The sequence below is a fragment of the Thamnophis sirtalis genome, unplaced genomic scaffold (assembly GCF_051295495.1).
Source record: "Thamnophis sirtalis isolate CommonGarterSnake01/CBP01778 unplaced genomic scaffold, rThaSir2_p1.2 scaffold_13, whole genome shotgun sequence".
Lineage (NCBI taxonomy): Eukaryota > Metazoa > Chordata > Lepidosauria > Squamata > Natricidae > Thamnophis > Thamnophis sirtalis.
The window spans coordinates 46,960,642-46,976,915 of NW_028261393.1; the positions used below are offsets into that span (position 1 = coordinate 46,960,642).

Consider the following 16,274-nt stretch of genomic DNA (forward strand, 5'->3'; position numbering starts at 1 on the left):
TACGACACAACAGGCCGTATCTTAACAGAATACACACCCTGAGGGATGTTAGCCAGGTTCCGGCTGCTGCTACTGCCTGTTCAGTCAGGGATGTGCTACGCGGTTGATGTGTGCTATGCATGCATGCACAGTGCAACAGAAATTGCTCTGCGCAGAAGGCAAAAACAAGACGGCGGCACCAAGAAAACCAGTTCAGGGACATGGCAGGTCTGGGTCGCTGCTGGTTCCAAGCTGTTAGGGGTGTCTTGTCCCCGGCGGTATTTTTCTCCAGAGAGTAAGTCATCCATGTGCAAAGTTTGGTTGAAATTGTTCAAGGCGTTCCAGAGTTATGCTGGAACACACACACACACGTACACAGACACAAACACACGTTTATATATATATAAATGATCATTGCAGCTTTCCCATGGTCACATGATCAAAATTTGGGTGGTTAGAAACTGACTCATGATTATGATGGTTGCCATGTCCCAAGGTCAGATGATTTCCTTTGCGACCTTCTGACACTAGCGAAGCCAGATTTACTTAACAACCAGGTTACCAACTTAAAAACTTAAGTGATTCACTTAACGACTGTGGCCAGAAAGATCGGGAAATGGGGCAAGCCTCTCTTACGAAATGTTTCACTTAGCAACAGAAATGTTGGGCTCGGTTTTGGCCGTAAATCGAGGATTACCTGCAATCTAATGTATTGGGATGTAGGATGCTTGGCTTCTCTGCCCTCTGGAACAGGGTCTCCCCACAGATCCATATCTTTCTCCCTGAATTAAGGTCAAAAACGTGGCTAAAATTCTGAGTCCTGTCGTCTGAGATTTTGGTTAGGATGGATGTCGAGCCTCCGTATAATGTTTTACAAAATCTCTGAGGCCTCTGTTTTCTTCCAACATTTATATGATCTGTGTTCTTAATTACTCTTGCTTCTTGGCTTTTAAAGTTGCAAGCTGGCCCCCGTCTTTTCCCCCTCCCTGATTTTATTGTTTTAATTAGGTAAAACAAAACAAGAACCAAAAGAAAAGGCAAAACAACAAAAAGGGAAAATAATACATTATTGTAAACGAAAGACAGTTAGGCCAGAGTGAAGGTGGAAGGGGAAAATACGACAACTACCACGTTTCCCCAAAATTAAGACAGGGTCTTTTGACCCCCCAAAATAAGCCATTGGCCTTATTTTCGGGGAGGTTTTATTATTTTTGAGGTGCACGAGGCGGCAAGCGTGGTCACCTCATGGCTGCTGCTATGTTGCAATATTTTCGGGGAGGGCTTATTTTAGCGCATGCACTCAAAAGCCTGATTGGGCTTATTATCTGGGGAGGTCTTATTTTCGGGAAAACAGGGTGTTAAAAACAAATTTAAAAGGAAAAACACCCCATCCCTGGCTCAAAAATATATATGGAAAAAAGGAGATATGTTATAGTGGCTCTCCTCTCTTTCTCCTAGCTGCCCAGAATTTTTATGTGGAGGGCCTCTAATTTGTATAAATAAATACATTGTTTAATCTTGTTTCTTTTACATGTGATTTTAATTAACTCCCCTTTGTATCGTGCAGCAGGCGGTGAGCATGTCGTCCTATTTCTCCTAATAAGATCAGTAAAAGAATCGCTTGTTTTTCACATTGGGAAAGACGATTGAAGTGCTAATGGGGAGGGGGCAATCTAGCAATAGCTCTTAGATTTATATATCGCTTCACAGAGCTTTTACAGCCCTCTCTAAGTGGTTTACAGAGTCAGCGTATTGCCCCCCAACACTCTTGGTCCTCGTTTTATTGACCTCAGAAGGATTGGAAGGCTGTGTCGACCTTGAGCCAGTGAATATCGAACTACCAAAATCCTGGTAGTTGGCAGTCAGCAGAATTGGCCTGCAATACTGCACTCTAACCACTGTGCCACCATGGCTCTTATATGAAATTATGAAGAATTATAAAGAAAAGAAATTAGTATATTTGCTCAGACGGACTGAGGATAACCATGCCACACAACTAGAGGTAGTCCTTGACTTACAACAGTTCATTTAGTGACCATTCAAAGTTACATCACTGAAAAATAAGCGACTTGTGGCCATTTTACCGGTACTATTTTATTATTTCTCTTTTTATGATTTTTATTTCTTTCATTTTATTTTACTTAACAACCGAGTTCCTTGCTTAACAATACTGCAGCGATTCACTTACCAACCGTGGCAAGAAAAGGTGTAAAATGGGGCAAAACTGCATCTCGTTTAGCAACATAAATTTGGGGCTCAGTTGTGGACGTACGTTGAGGACAACCTATAGAGACATAAAATTGGGGGAGGGGGCTGGAAAGATGTGTCTGAGGTGACAATGAAGTCATGCTCTCTACCAGGAAATTCCTCAAGATAGGAGAAAATGTAAAAGGTATCTGGAATCTATATAAAAATGGCTCTGTGTGTGTGTGTGTTCGTTCCAGCATAACTCTGGAACGCCTTGAGTAATTGCAACCAAACTTGGTACACAGATGACTTACTCTCTGGAGACAAATACTGTGGGGTAAGAAACCCCTAACACCCCTTGGGGGTTGTTCTGTTAAGATACAGCCTGTTGTGCCTTAAAATGGCTTCTACTGTTCTGCCATAAAATGATTTCTACTGTACAGCGCAGTGCAGTTGACATGGTAACGGCTTCACGGTACTCCACAAGGGGGCTCCCTTTGATAAGAGGGAAAATCCAACATTAGAAATTACATTTGGTCTGGACATTTTCCCCCTAAAAATAAATACCTGGGCAACACCAGGTTATCGACTAGTTCCCTATAGAAAGAAGAAAGGTGGGGCATGTGGTTTTAAAGACTCCACTGAACTGCCTTCACAAAAACATTATATCTTGCAGATTTTGTCTTCTTCTCCAATAGGAAGAGAATGCATCCAGCTTGACCAAAATACAACCCTAATGGGATTGCTGGACGGTGACAGATGAGAGGTAGCAGTCTGGTGCCTACCCATCTGAAAAGACACCACCTGCTGGAATGCCAGGAGAAATCTCCTGATGGAACAATTAATGGCTTTTCTCCAGAAGTTGGGGGTGCTCCAACGTTGGAGGTTTTTAAGAAGATGCATTTCCTGCGTCCGATGATTGGAGCACATCTTTCTCCTTCTGTCCTGGCCACATTTTACCGAGGCATGACTGAGAGTGTTTTAACAAACTGCATCGCCATTTGGTTTGGTGGCCGCAGGGCCTCAGATAGAAAGTCCCTACAGAGAGTGGTGAGAACAGCGGAGAAGATTATAGGAAGCTCGTTTCCCGTTATTCAGGATGCTGCCTATAAGGGCTATGTTCTTAAACCTCGCACCATTGTGAGAGACCCCACACACCCACTTCATGGTCTGTTTCTGTTGCTCAGCTCTGGGAGAAGGTTTTGAAGTATTTCTAACAGGACTACCTGATTCTCTAACAGTTTTGTTGGCCAGCTGCTCACTTCCAGGTTCAGGTGCGCACATGTGCCCTCTGGCCAGCTGGTCTTAGCACAAAAGTGCCAAAAAGGTTAACCTTCACTCGATGCCCAAAAGGTTAATCATCACTGCCCTATACCATTTCAGACAAGGGGTTGTCCAATCTCTTCTTAAAAACCTACCATAATTTTATTTGTAAGTGTAGTTTTAATGCCTCTTGGGACTGCAAGGGCAGCTGAAATAAATGTAGACAGAAGCTTGAAAGAATTTCAAGGTCTTTAACCGGAATAGAGGAGCTGTGAGGTGACCTTGGCTACAAAGATCTTGTGGGTTTGGAGTTGAAAACTCTTGTGGGAGGTGAGCAGCTTCATTGGTCAATCCTTGCCAGATATAGCAAATGTTTCAAGGGGTCCTTGGTGCTCTATGAGCTTGGTGGTTTTCTTGCAGATGTTTCATTAACCAAAATAGATAACATCATCAGTGCTAGAAGGGAGTGGGAGAGGAGGAGGAGGAGGAGGAGGAGGAGGAGGAGGAGGAGGAGGAGGAGGAGGAGGAGGAGGAGGAGGAGGAGGAGCGGGGGGGAGAGGAGGAGGAGGAGGAAGAGGAGGAGGAGGACTGTGTGGTCCTTGGGGCTCTCTGAGCTTGGATGTTTTCTTGCAGATGTTTCATGATCCAGAATAGATAACATCATCATCCCTGATCAAAGCACTGATGACATTACCAAGTTTGGTCATGAAACATCTGCAAGAAAGCATCCAAGCTCAGAGAGCACCAAAGGAACCCCACATTTCAACCCTGAGCTACAAATATTCTCCTTTACTGGAGAAAATGTTCTCTCCAGCGTAGCAAAATCTGGAAGCATTTATAAGCTCACAACTCCTTGAGAACATTCACACTGATTTGCCAATCATGAATTGTAGGATAATTTTGTGCATTGACTAGGCTTTTCAACTTCCGGTCAAAGACAGCTAGTTTTTCCTTTGAAGAGAACAGAGACCAAAGCTACAGGCCTGACACATATCAGATGTTTCTTTTTAACTGACACAGCTTACATCCTGATAAAAATTTAATCCTCTCTCTTTCTCTCGCGCTCTCCCTCTCTTTCTCCCTCTCTTTCTTTCTCTCTTTCTCTCTCTCCCTTTCTTTCTCTTTTTTTGTCTCTTTCTTTCTCTGTCTTGCTCTCTCTCTCATGCACACTTAAAAACACTGAATCCATCTGTTTCCTTTTCTAATTGAACTATTATTTACATTTCAATGTTATTTTTTAAAAAGCATCATTTGTTTCCTTTATTTTTCATGGTGTTTTTTTTAACCGTCCCCCTTTTCGGGCGGGCTAATTTTATGAGATGAGTCCTCATGTTTCTGACTGCCTTTTTGTAACCTTCAGCTGCCATCGGAAGAGGCGAAGTTCCTTTGTTTAAGCTTTGTCCCTTTGAAGTTAGCACCTCCCAGTGAAAACCTCAACGTTTTTCAACCCAATTCTTTAAAAAAATAAAAACAGTTCCATTGGAGCATATTGCTCAGAGCAAGACCTCACTCACAGGACGGTTGCCCAGACTGAAACAAACAAGACCTCCTCCCACTTGATTCTTGCTGTGTTTTACAGTTTCATTTTCTTCTCTATCTGTCACACTTATACGCTGTTGATGTTACCTCCACCCACTTCAGACTCCAGAGACAAGACTTGAGTGGTATAAACACCACTGGGCCAAGGAAAAGCTGGGCCTTGTCTAGTTCTTCGTAAGACACCCAGATCTGACCTGCAACATACTGGATGATTCCTAGATGTTTGGTATTTCCTTGTTGGATTTTCATAGGCTTCGTGGGTTTCCCTCCCCCAGATCGACAAGCCTGGACTGGACCCAGGAAACAACTGGAGGGTAAAATTGAAGATATAGAACTGGTTTAGTAGCTTCTCCTGTTTTGTTTTGGAAAAGCAGCATGAAAGCGCAGATGTTCCAGAAAGAAAGATAAGAAAGGCACTTTTGGATGCTGAAATCTGGACTTTGCATTTCTCTCTTTCTCTCTATCACGTGCTATTTGCTTCATTGGAGAAAAGAGGAAGAGAGGTATTGTCAGCCAGATAATCTGGAAAGTTGTTTGGACTGCTCTGGACTGATCTTCCACCTTTGAGAGGTTAGCAAAAGTTGGACTCTCACTCTCACCTGCTCGATGGATTAAACCTGTTCCTGAGATTATTCTCTTGGCAGCGTCACCAGTCTGAGGAAGGACATGGCCTCAGTTTCTTACCTCCTACGAGCCTGGGTTTTCCTCTTCCTTCATGGTATGTATTGTGGTTTGAGAGCTTGGACGCTCTTTCCTGGATCTGAGAAACCAGGAGAAAGGATGTTCTCGTTTGTGTTTCTCTGGAGATTAGTTCTCATGACTTTGGTGGTATGGTGAGTACATCAAAACTAAAAGTACTTATCTGCGTTGGTTTGACCCGCAATGTAGCAACTGACAGTGAGATTTCTTTCCTGGGCACCTGCTGAAAGATCGCATGGGAGACATTTTCGTCACTTTCATTTCCTTTTCTTAGTTCTGCAGGACCTCCTGATCTGGGGGCCATGGGAAAAGTCTTGATTAGATGCGCTCCAAAGGACAAAGCAGAAAGGCATGGGGTTATGGGAAACATAGTTCCCTTCTGTACAATATTAATGTTGTTGTTTCTTCTTCTTCTTCTTCTTCTTCTTCTTCTTCTTCTTCTTCTTCTTCTTCTTCTTCTTCTTCTCCTCTCCTCCTCCTCCTCCTCCTCCTCCTCCTCCTCCTCCGCCTCCTCCTCCTCCTCCTCCTCCTCCTCCTCCTCCTCCTCCTCCTCCTCCTCCTCCTCCTCCTCCTCCTGTGTGTGTGTATGTTCCAGCATATCTCTGGAACACCTCAAGCAATTTCAACCAAACTTGGTACACAGACGACTTACTCTCTGGAAAAAAAATACTGTGGGGGATAAGATACCATTAACACCCCTCCGGATGTGTATTCTGTTAAGATACAGCCTGTTGTGCCTTAAAATGGCTTCTACTGTACTGCCTTAAAACAGCCTCTACTGTACAGCACAGTGGGGTTGCCATGGTACCATCTTGACAGTACTCCACAAGGGAGCTCCCTCTGGTAAGGGGAAAAATCCAACATTAGAAATTACGCTCTGGGGGCACAAGGGAAAACATTTTTAACTAATTTATTTGTCGCTGAAATCAGGGCTCAGGGAGAAGTTGCTCTCGCCATTGTCTCTTCAGGAATTGTGGCGATGTTAATGGAAGGAGGGAGGCCACTTGACCTTACTATTCCTCTCTAATACAGGATTGGGATAAATAAATACCCAGGCAATGTTTTAATAAAAGGGAATAATGAAGGGAAAAAAAACATGAATGCGAATTACTTGGATTACTGGGCTGTTCGACCTTCCAGGGCATTTAAAGAAGGCTTCCTTGAATGAAAAGTTTTTCCTTTCACCCTAGGCTGCATCACAAGTTATCCTACACAAATACGCTCCACATCCGAAGACACAAGAAACTGTACGACTAACCCACAGGTGAGTTCCTGAACTTTGCCCAAAATGTTTGTTCTGCTAATATGCTACCATGATTTCTCCAAAAAAAATATAAGGTTTTGGCAACTTCTGATGCCTGAGCAAAGCCCCATCCTTCCTGGTCAGAAGAGACAATCCAGTCCCACTTTTGCAGCCCCCCCCCCCCCCAAGTCCTTCAGGATCAATTTGGGGGCCAAATCCCCATTTTCAGCCATGTCTTTCTGTTTCTTCCTCTTTATGGTTTATGTCATAAAAAGTTGTGCTGAACCATTAAAAGAAAGTTTACACACCTGTTTTCTGTAAATCACCCCAGGGATGTCCACAGACAGATGGTCAGAAAAGTGGAGATGACAACCAAAACCATCCAATTGATGTCCTATGCTCATCTTTGGTTTATGGCTGTGTAGGTAGGTAGGTAGATAGGTAGATGTTCTGACCCCCTCCTCCATCCAGTAACGAAAGCCGAGACACGCTTAATGAGAATGTCCTTTAATAACAAGACCAGACTCTTGGTGGCTGAAAGCCAAGTAAACAAACAGATAAGGACCTTGGCAGCAAGGCCGACAAACCTTGGCAGCAATTCAGACAAACTCTGGCAGCAATCCAGCCTGCCAAGTTTGTTTCTCTTTAGTCCAAGCATTGACTTCTGCAAGAAGGGCGTGGCACAAGCAGTCTTTTTTATAGTCTGGAGAGTAGCCTAATGACCATCAGCTGAGCGTAATTACCTCCTGTAATTATGTAGTTGTTCTTGACGCCGAGTAGCTCTTCGACGGCGTGCATCCCGGAACAACTCACTGTTGGTTTCTGGATCACTCTCCCTTGTCTCCTCCCCACTGGTCCAAGGCTCAGACGCCACCTGGTGGCCAACCAGTCCCTCTGCGCCCTGCTCGGAGTCAGAACCCTGTCCAGGGTCCTCCACATCCTCCAGGGCCTACTCATAGGGCCCCTCGCTGTCGGAGTCTGGTGGCAGCTCCAACAGCTCCTGCTGGGCCACAACAGGTAGGTAGGTAGGTAGGTAGGTAGGTAGGTAGGTAGGTAGGTAGGTAGGTAGGTAGGCAGGGAGGCAGGCAGGCAGGCAGGAAGGAAGGAAGGAAGGAAGGAAGGAAGGAAGGAAGGAAGGAAGGAAGGAAGGAAGGAAGGAAGGAAGGAAGGAAGGAGTCCTGTACTTTTTAAATGCGTGGGGCTTTGATCACATAGTTGAGTCCCCCATTTTCCTTTCTTTGATCCTACCCACCCACACTTCGGATACCGCTGCCCCAACCTCTAAGGAAAAAAGGCAAAAATTATGATTATTCTGCTGAATTCACTACCCTGTTTTCCCCAAAATAAGACCCAACTGGAAATGAAGCCCTAGCATGATTTTTCAGGATGCTCATAATATAAACCCTACTGCCCCCCCCAAAAAATAAGCATCAGTTAAGATCATCAACCCGATGGATGCATTCAGTACCGTATTTCCCCCAAAACAAGACCTAAATGGAATATAACCCCTAATGCATTTTTGGAGCAAAAAATAATATAAGACCCGGTCTTATTTTAGGGAAACACGGTGCTTCATTACCACATCCTGGCCTATCATCCTGGAAGCTGTGCATTCTTTTCGTAAAAACCAAAGTCTTTTTCTCAACGCCTAGCTCAGCTGCTACACTTAATGGGTGCCCTGTTGGATTTATTTATCGACCATCATTTGTATGCTGCCTGCCTACCCAACGGACGGATTTGACAGGTCTTGAAGCTCTTAAGCCAGGTTATTTTTTTCTATGGCAAGGAAACAGAACAGGTGTTTCCTCCTCTTCTAACTTCCCAATCGTACCCTGGGATTTTCTCCAGATGGGTCACCCTCAAGGCCTAAATGACTCTGAACCTGTTGAAGCTTTTCAAAACCATCTGGGTACTGGCTGTATACCTAATGGTAACTCTACAGAAAAGGGACGTGGCGGCTCAGTGGCTAAGATGCTGAGTTTATCGATCAGAAAGGTTGGCAGTTTGAATCCCTAGCACTGCGTAATGGAGTGAGCTCCCGTTACTTGTCCCAGCTTCTACCAATGTAGCAGTTTGAAAGCATGTAAAAATGCAAGTAGAAAAATAGGAACCACCTTTGGTGGGAAGGTAACAGCGTTCCATGCACCTTCGGCGTTTAATCCTGACCACGGAGACGTCTTTGGACAGCGCTGGCTCTTCAGGCTTTGAAATGGAGATGAGCACCGCGCCCTAGAGTCGGGAACAACTAGCACATATGTGCGAGGGGAACCTTTACCTTAACTGTACAGGTGCTAACCTCTTTATCCTTCTGTTCTTCTCTTCTCACTCCTAAACCCTCTGCCGCCATGTTTTACTCTGCCGTAAGTACTTACCACCCACCGCGATTGTGACGAGCGAGCGTCTGAAGGCCCTACGGGAGCAGATGAAAACCCACAAGCTGTCAGCCTATATTGTGCCTAACACAGATGCACACCTGGTAAGTCAATGAAGACAGGAACAGATCCACTGGGGCAGGGATGGAGCAGCAGGGCAAGGAGATAGACCCCTTAACTATGGTTGAATTTCCACCACAGGATGAACAATAGCAATCGCAATAGCCCTTAGACTTATAGACTGTTTCACAGTCCTTTAAGCCCCTCTCTAAGCAGTTTACAGAGTCAGCCTCTTGCCCCCAACAATCTGGGTCCTCATTTTACCCACCTCGGAAGGATGGAAAGGTGAGCCAAATCAAATCAAACCTTTATTGTCAATGCACAACATGCGTACAATGAAATTGAATGATCCTCCCTTGGTGCAGCCCACTTAAGAACACAGAATATATCTCAATAAATCAGTAAGTAAAAAGAAATCCCTAAACCCAATAAGTCATAAACTAGCACACATAACATCATACATACATACTGTATGTCCTATTACATCACGCCGGTATATACATGTTGCACATTACACTGGCACTGTAGCTCTATCACATTAAGCCTGATTGTGATGTTATGTTGCATTTAAAACTCTGACAGCCCATGGATAAAAGCTATTTTTCAGCCTATTTGTTCGGCTGGCTATGCTTCTATATCTCCTTCCCGATGATAGGAGAATAAATTCTCCATTCTCAAGTGGTAAATATGAAGGAACAGTAGAGGAAGCAATGATGTAACCCCAAATTTCAAACTCCTACCATAATTCAGTTCCATCCTTTTGGGAAGTCCATGTAGAATGCTGGGAGTTTTATGTTTTAGGAGTTTTAGGAGTTTTATGAAAATTCATGTGGCCAACTTGCCATGGCCAACTATCTACAGGACAATCGCCATGGCCAACAACTTGTGGGACAACTCATTGCAGGACAAAGAGTTACACTGATATCGAAGAAATGGTGGAATAGAATCATTTAAAAAATGTCTATAGAGACTCTCAGTCATCCAAGTCACCATTGTCCCAAAGGTGCTTTTTTTTTCAAGAGGCAACTGGGCTTTCTGGTTTTTCTTTGAAGACATTTCACTTCTCACCCAAGAAGCTTCTTCAGCTTCTCTCAGAAACGTCTCCTGCGCTCAGAGCTGAAGAAGCTTCTTGGATGAGAAGCGAAACGTCTTCAGAGAAAAACCAGGAAGTCCAGTTGCCTCTTGAAAAAACAAACACCTGTGGGACACTAAAGAAAGGATGCAAAAGGAGGGACAAAATGAAATCTGAATAACAGAAATAAAAACAATTTTTGTCTATGTTAAATAATTAAATTGAATCGATCAATTGTCTTGGGGTGAATTGTCCTGCAGCATGTTGGCTGTGGTGAGTTATCCCACAATGACTTGGCCGTGGTGACTTGTCCATGGATAGTTGTCCGTGGTGAGGTGGCCACAGCAAGCTGGCCATGGCGAGTTGCCCATAGCAAATTGGCCATGGCAAGTTGGTGATTGCAAGTTGGCCGTGGTGAGTTGGTCATGGAAGTTGGCCGTGGTGAGTTGGTCATGGACAGTTGGCCGTGGTGAGTTGGTCATGGACAGTTGGCCATGGTGAGTTGGTCATGGATAGTTGGCCATGGTGAGTTGGTCATGGACAGTTGGCCATGGTGAGTTGGTCATGGAAGTTGGCCATGGTGAGTTGGTCATGGACAGTTGGCCATGGTGAGTTGGTCATGGACAGTTGGCCATGGTGAGTTTGTCATGGACAGTTGGCCATGGTGAGTTGGTCATGAACAGTTGGCCATGGTGAGTTTGTCATGGACAGTTGGCCATGGTGAGTTGGTCATGAACAGTTGGCCATGATTAGTTTGTCATGAACAGTTGGCCATGGTGAGTTGGTCATGGACAGTTGGCCATGGTGAGTTGGTCATGAACAGTTGGCCATGGTGAGTTCGTCATGGACAGTTGGCCATGGTGAGTTGGTCATGAACAGTTGGCCATGATTAGTTTGTCATGAACAGTTGGCCATGGTGAGTTGGTCATGGACAGTTGGCCATGGTGAGTTGGTCATGAACAGTTGGCCATGGTGAGTTCATCATGGACAGTTGGCTGTGGTGAGTTGGTCATGGACAGTTGGCCATGGTTAGTTCATCATGGACAGTTGGCCATGGTTAATTCATCATGGACAGTTGGCCATGCTGAGTTGGTCATGGACAGTTGACCATGGTGAGTTGGTCATGGACAGTTGGCCATGGTAAGTTGGTCATGGACAGTTGGCCATGGTAAGTTGGTCATGGACAGTTGGCCATGGTGAGTTGGTCATGGACAGTTGGCCGTGGTGAGTTGGTCATGGACAGTTGGCCATGGTGAGTTGGTCATGAACAGTTGGCCATGATTAGTTCGTCATGGACAGTTGGCCATGATTAGTTCGTCATGGACAGTTGGCCATGGTTAATTCATCATGGACAGTTGGCCATGCTGAGTTGGTCATGGACAGTTGGCTGTGGTGAGTTGGTCATGGACAGTTGGCCATGGTTAGTTCATCATGGACAGTTGGCCATGGTTAATTCATCATGGACAGTTGGCCATGGTGAGTTGGTCATGGACAGTTGGCCATGGTGAGTTGGTCATGGACAGTTGCCTGTGAAAGTTCCCATTCCAAGTCTTAGCTACAAAAGATTACTTTGGTGATTTACTAAAAAAGTACTGAATTGTCTAAAAGGAAAGAGGCTAGATAGGCCTGGGATCCCGTCTGCAAAGGACAGCCAGGAGCTGTCTCTTGTTTCTGAAAACCTTCCCATCTTCCAGAGTGAATACGTCGCAGAACGGGACAAGAGACTCACTTGGATGTCAGGTTTTTCAGGATCTGCAGGTGAGTCCCCTTCCAGAAATGCAGCCACCCTCAAATCCTAAATTTATTAGTTGAACCTCAGGTCCCCAGGAATCAAATTAGCAGCTGTTCTGAATGCTTGTCGGTAGTCCTCAACTTAACCGCAGTTCATTTAGAGACAGTTCAAAGTTACCATGGTGCTAAAAAAAAAAAGTGACCGGTGACCATTTTTCACACTTACGACCATTGCAGCTTCCGCATAGTCATATGATCAAAATTCAGACGCTTGGCAGCTGACTCCTATTTATGATGGTAGCAGTGTCCTGGGGTCGCACATGATCCCCTTTTGCGACTGTCTGACAAGCGAAATCCATGGGGAAGCCAGATTCACTTAACAATCCCGTTACTAACTTAACAACTACAATGATTCACTTAACAACTGCAGCAAGAAAGGTTGTAAAACGAGGCAAAATTCACTCAACTTTCGCTTAGCAGCAGAAATTTTGGGCTCAATTGGGGTCGTACGTCGAGGACTACCTGTAGGAACTGTGAACTAAGCAAAAAATAAAATATAATCCGTACATCCTTAACTGTCTGGTTTGGCTCTGCAACCCAACAAGACAGACACAGACTTCAACAGATAATTAGAAAAAAACATGGCTACTAACCTGTCTTCCATGGAGGACCTGTATACTACATGAGTCAAAAAGAGGGCTGTGATTACACACCCCTCAAATCCTGGACATAAATTGTTCCAACTCCTACCCTCAAAACAATGCTATAGGGCTCTACACACCAGAACAACTAGACACAAGGACAGTTTTTTTGCCAAATGCCATCACTCTGCTAAACAACTAATTCCCACAACACTCTCAAACTATTTACTAAGTCTGCATTACTATTATTCTTCTCTTCCTTCCTAGTACCTATCTATTCCCACTTATGACTATAACCATGTTGCTTGGATCTTTCAATTCATATTATTTTTATTTGTTTCCTAGTATGATTTGATAGCTTATTAGTAACCTATGACTATCACTGTGTTGTATCTTTTATTCTTGATGAATGTATTTTATTCTCCTTATGGATACTGAGAGCATATGCACCAAAGACTTGTGTGTCCTTGTGTATCCAATCACACTTGGCCAATGAAGAGTTCTATTCTGTTCTATTCTATTCTATTCTATTATTCTATTCTATTCTACCCCACCCAAACACCCTTGTCATTGTAACTTTCTTGAAAATAGCATAGTTGTGCCCTAATTCCAGGGCAAGGGGAAGCAACATAGATCATATTTTTGTTGTTTTGAATACGCAAAAGCCATTTTGCTAAGCTTACAATGGCTCGTCCCCAGTCCCAGAAGAAATGCAACATCAGATCGCTCCACCCCGTGGGTGAATTACGGCTACATTTAAGAAAGAAAGAAGAGCAAATGTCTTGATGCAACATTATAAAAACGAAAGTCTTTTTTCTTACTGAATCTTGTCTGCAGTCCAACGGCTCTATTTAATGTATTCAATATGCTTAAATGTGTTAGATGCATTCCCACTCTGCACTTTCTCAAAATCAACAAAAAGAGAGATAAAACCTCCCACGTGTAATTTCCCATGTCTGTCATCCAATCGCTGAACCTACAAATGTATGTAAACTAAAAATGTCTCGGCAGCTTTCTCCATCTAGCCTGACATTAGCAGATTTCAGAAAAGGCACACTGGAGATTTAAAACTCATGTGTAGCATTAATTGGAAAAATATTTTCACCTTCCATGGGAGCTGGATTTCAGAGAGACTAGCACCCACTCTACATTTAGGCCTAAAAATCTTAATATTGTGTGTGTGTGTTTGTGTCTGTGTGTGTGTGTTGTGTGTTGTGTGTTCCAGCATAACTCTGGAATGTCTAGAGCAATTTCAACCAAACTTGGTACACAGATGACTTACTCTCTGGAAACAAATACTGTTGGAGTAAGACACCCCTAAAACCCTTGAGGGGGGTGTTCTGTTAAGATACAGCCTGTTGTGCCTTAAAATGGCTTTCACTGTGCAGTGCAGTGGAGTTGCCATGGTAACGGCTTCACGGTAGTCCACAAGGGGGCTCCCTCTAGTTAGGGGGAAAAACCAACAGTAGAAACTACATTTGGTCTGGACATTTTCCCCTATAAATAAATACCCCGGCAATGCCGATACCCAAGTTGTCAGCTAGTTTATAATAAAAATCCACATGCTATGAAGCTTGTGCAATACGTCCCTTCATCACCAACCAGAAAATGACATCCAGGGAAACAGCAGTGAAAACTAAACTTAAGATGTTGTTTTTCCAAATAAATTTTGTCTTCGGCGCCTCTGATTTTTAGAATTTCATCCTTAGGGACTGGTGTGATCACCCTGCAGAAAGCTGCTCTCTTCACAGACAGCCGGTATTGGATCCAGGCTGAGCGTCAGATGGACTGCAATTGGGAGCTGCAGAAATCAGGTTGGTCCTTGTCTTAATTTTGTTTTAGAGCCTCCACATTCTCTCTTTTCGGTTCCATGGTGACTTGGCCATGGAGAGTTGTCCATGGTGAGGTGGCCACAGTGAGTTGTCCATGGCCAGTTGTCCATGGTGAGTTGTCCATGATGAGTTTGTCCATGGTAAATTGTACATGGCGAGTTGTCCATGGCCAATTGTCCATGGTGAATTGTCCATGATGAGATGGCCATGGTGAGTTGTCCATGATGAGTTGTCCATGATGAGTTTGTCCATGGTGAATTGTCCATGGTGAGTTGTCCATGGCAAGTTGCCAATGGTGAAGTGGCCACAGTGAGTTGTCCATGGTGAGGTGGCCACAGTGAGTTGTCCATGGTGAGTTATCCATGGTTAGTTGTCCATAGCGAGTTGTCCATGGTGACCATAGTGAGTTGGCTTGACAAGTTATGCCATTCCGATTTTCCAGCTCTTCCTTGGAAGTCCTAGAAATCAGACCTGGGTCCTCTGTCTACTCAACAAGCGCTCAATGGTCCTTCCTACAGAGGATTCACAGGCTTGCTCTTGTGACCACTGAAATGGGACTCAGCTCCTGCCACGTTGGTCCATGCTTATGACCATCTAGTCCTTCTGCTAATCCAGAGACAGAGACATGGCTCACTGATGTCTTTTCTTTTGCAGTGTGGCTCACCTCTATTGGACAATGGATACTCAACGAAGTTCCTGCTGGGGAAGCCATTGGATTGGATCCCTTCCTCTTTTCTATCGGTATGAAGCATCTCTGGAGTTTCTTGGGCATGTCAGGGCAGGCTCAAGAAGCAGATGGCTGGTCCACCAAGGAAGATGAGGCTACCTCACAGCCCTGCATTAGCAGCTTGCACTGAAATGCTGAAATGCCAGCTGTTGTGACTTCCCTCATCTCCCATTACATTCCCCTGGCTGACAGCTGTTCTGCTCTGATGTTTCAAGATCTCCCCTTCTCATTGTCTTTCCTTAGACAATTGGTACAGCTATCAACAGATCCTGGAAGGTGCAAATAGGAACTTGAGTTTCCCTGAAGTTAACCTGGTGGACCTCGTGTGGGGCAGTGAGCGGCTTCCTCCACCTACCAACACAATCTATCGACTCGCCGATGACTTCGTTGGTAGGTTTGGGGCACAAAGAAAGTGCCAAGATGAAATTGGTGGGGAGGTTGGGCCATTTTGCCCGGAGACAAAGGATGTTTGTAGTGCAATATTTGTCAGGCCCTAAGGATCGGGAACATTCATTAAGTTGGGGTACAGAAGATTTATTCAAATCTATTTTTCTATTATTTATACCATTTTTGGACTGTTATAATTTATATATATTTTATAATTATCTATTCAAATTTATTCAGATCAAGAGTCTAGTCAACTAAAGTTCAGCAATAAATTGGAGGCAGATAAGGGTCAACAAAATTCAGAAGTTGGATTTGGGGTTGGTCTTGGATCATTTGTGGCAATGTAAGGATTCTAAGCTAATGACACATTTAACTCCACCACCACCACCACCACCACCACCTCAGCTCTGTCTGCTCTTCTCTTGCAACATTTCTGGAACAGCTCAATTTGAGAAAAGTGGTCTTAGGGCAATCCCCCTCACCTTAAATTGGCTGCCTATCAATTCTGCTGTTTAATAGCACGGCTGGCCATAAGAAAAAGG

The 16,274-nt window shown here is 44.3% G+C and overlaps 1 protein-coding gene across 1 annotated transcript in view; it reads left to right on the top strand.

The window, feature by feature from the left end:
- Positions 1–5,205: 5,205 nt before the first annotated feature.
- XPNPEP2 (X-prolyl aminopeptidase 2) overlaps positions 5,206–16,274 on the top strand; it is a 35,833-nt gene continuing 24,764 nt past the window's right edge. The window contains exons 1-7 of the mRNA XM_087727078.1: positions 5,206–5,686; positions 6,858–6,931; positions 9,276–9,386; positions 12,109–12,172; positions 14,496–14,600; positions 15,273–15,359; positions 15,589–15,735. Of these exons, the coding sequence (XP_087583204.1) occupies positions 5,635–5,686; positions 6,858–6,931; positions 9,276–9,386; positions 12,109–12,172; positions 14,496–14,600; positions 15,273–15,359; positions 15,589–15,735 (640 nt within the window). The 5' untranslated portion in view covers positions 5,206–5,634. The remainder of the gene's footprint in view (positions 5,687–6,857; positions 6,932–9,275; positions 9,387–12,108; positions 12,173–14,495; positions 14,601–15,272; positions 15,360–15,588; positions 15,736–16,274) is intronic.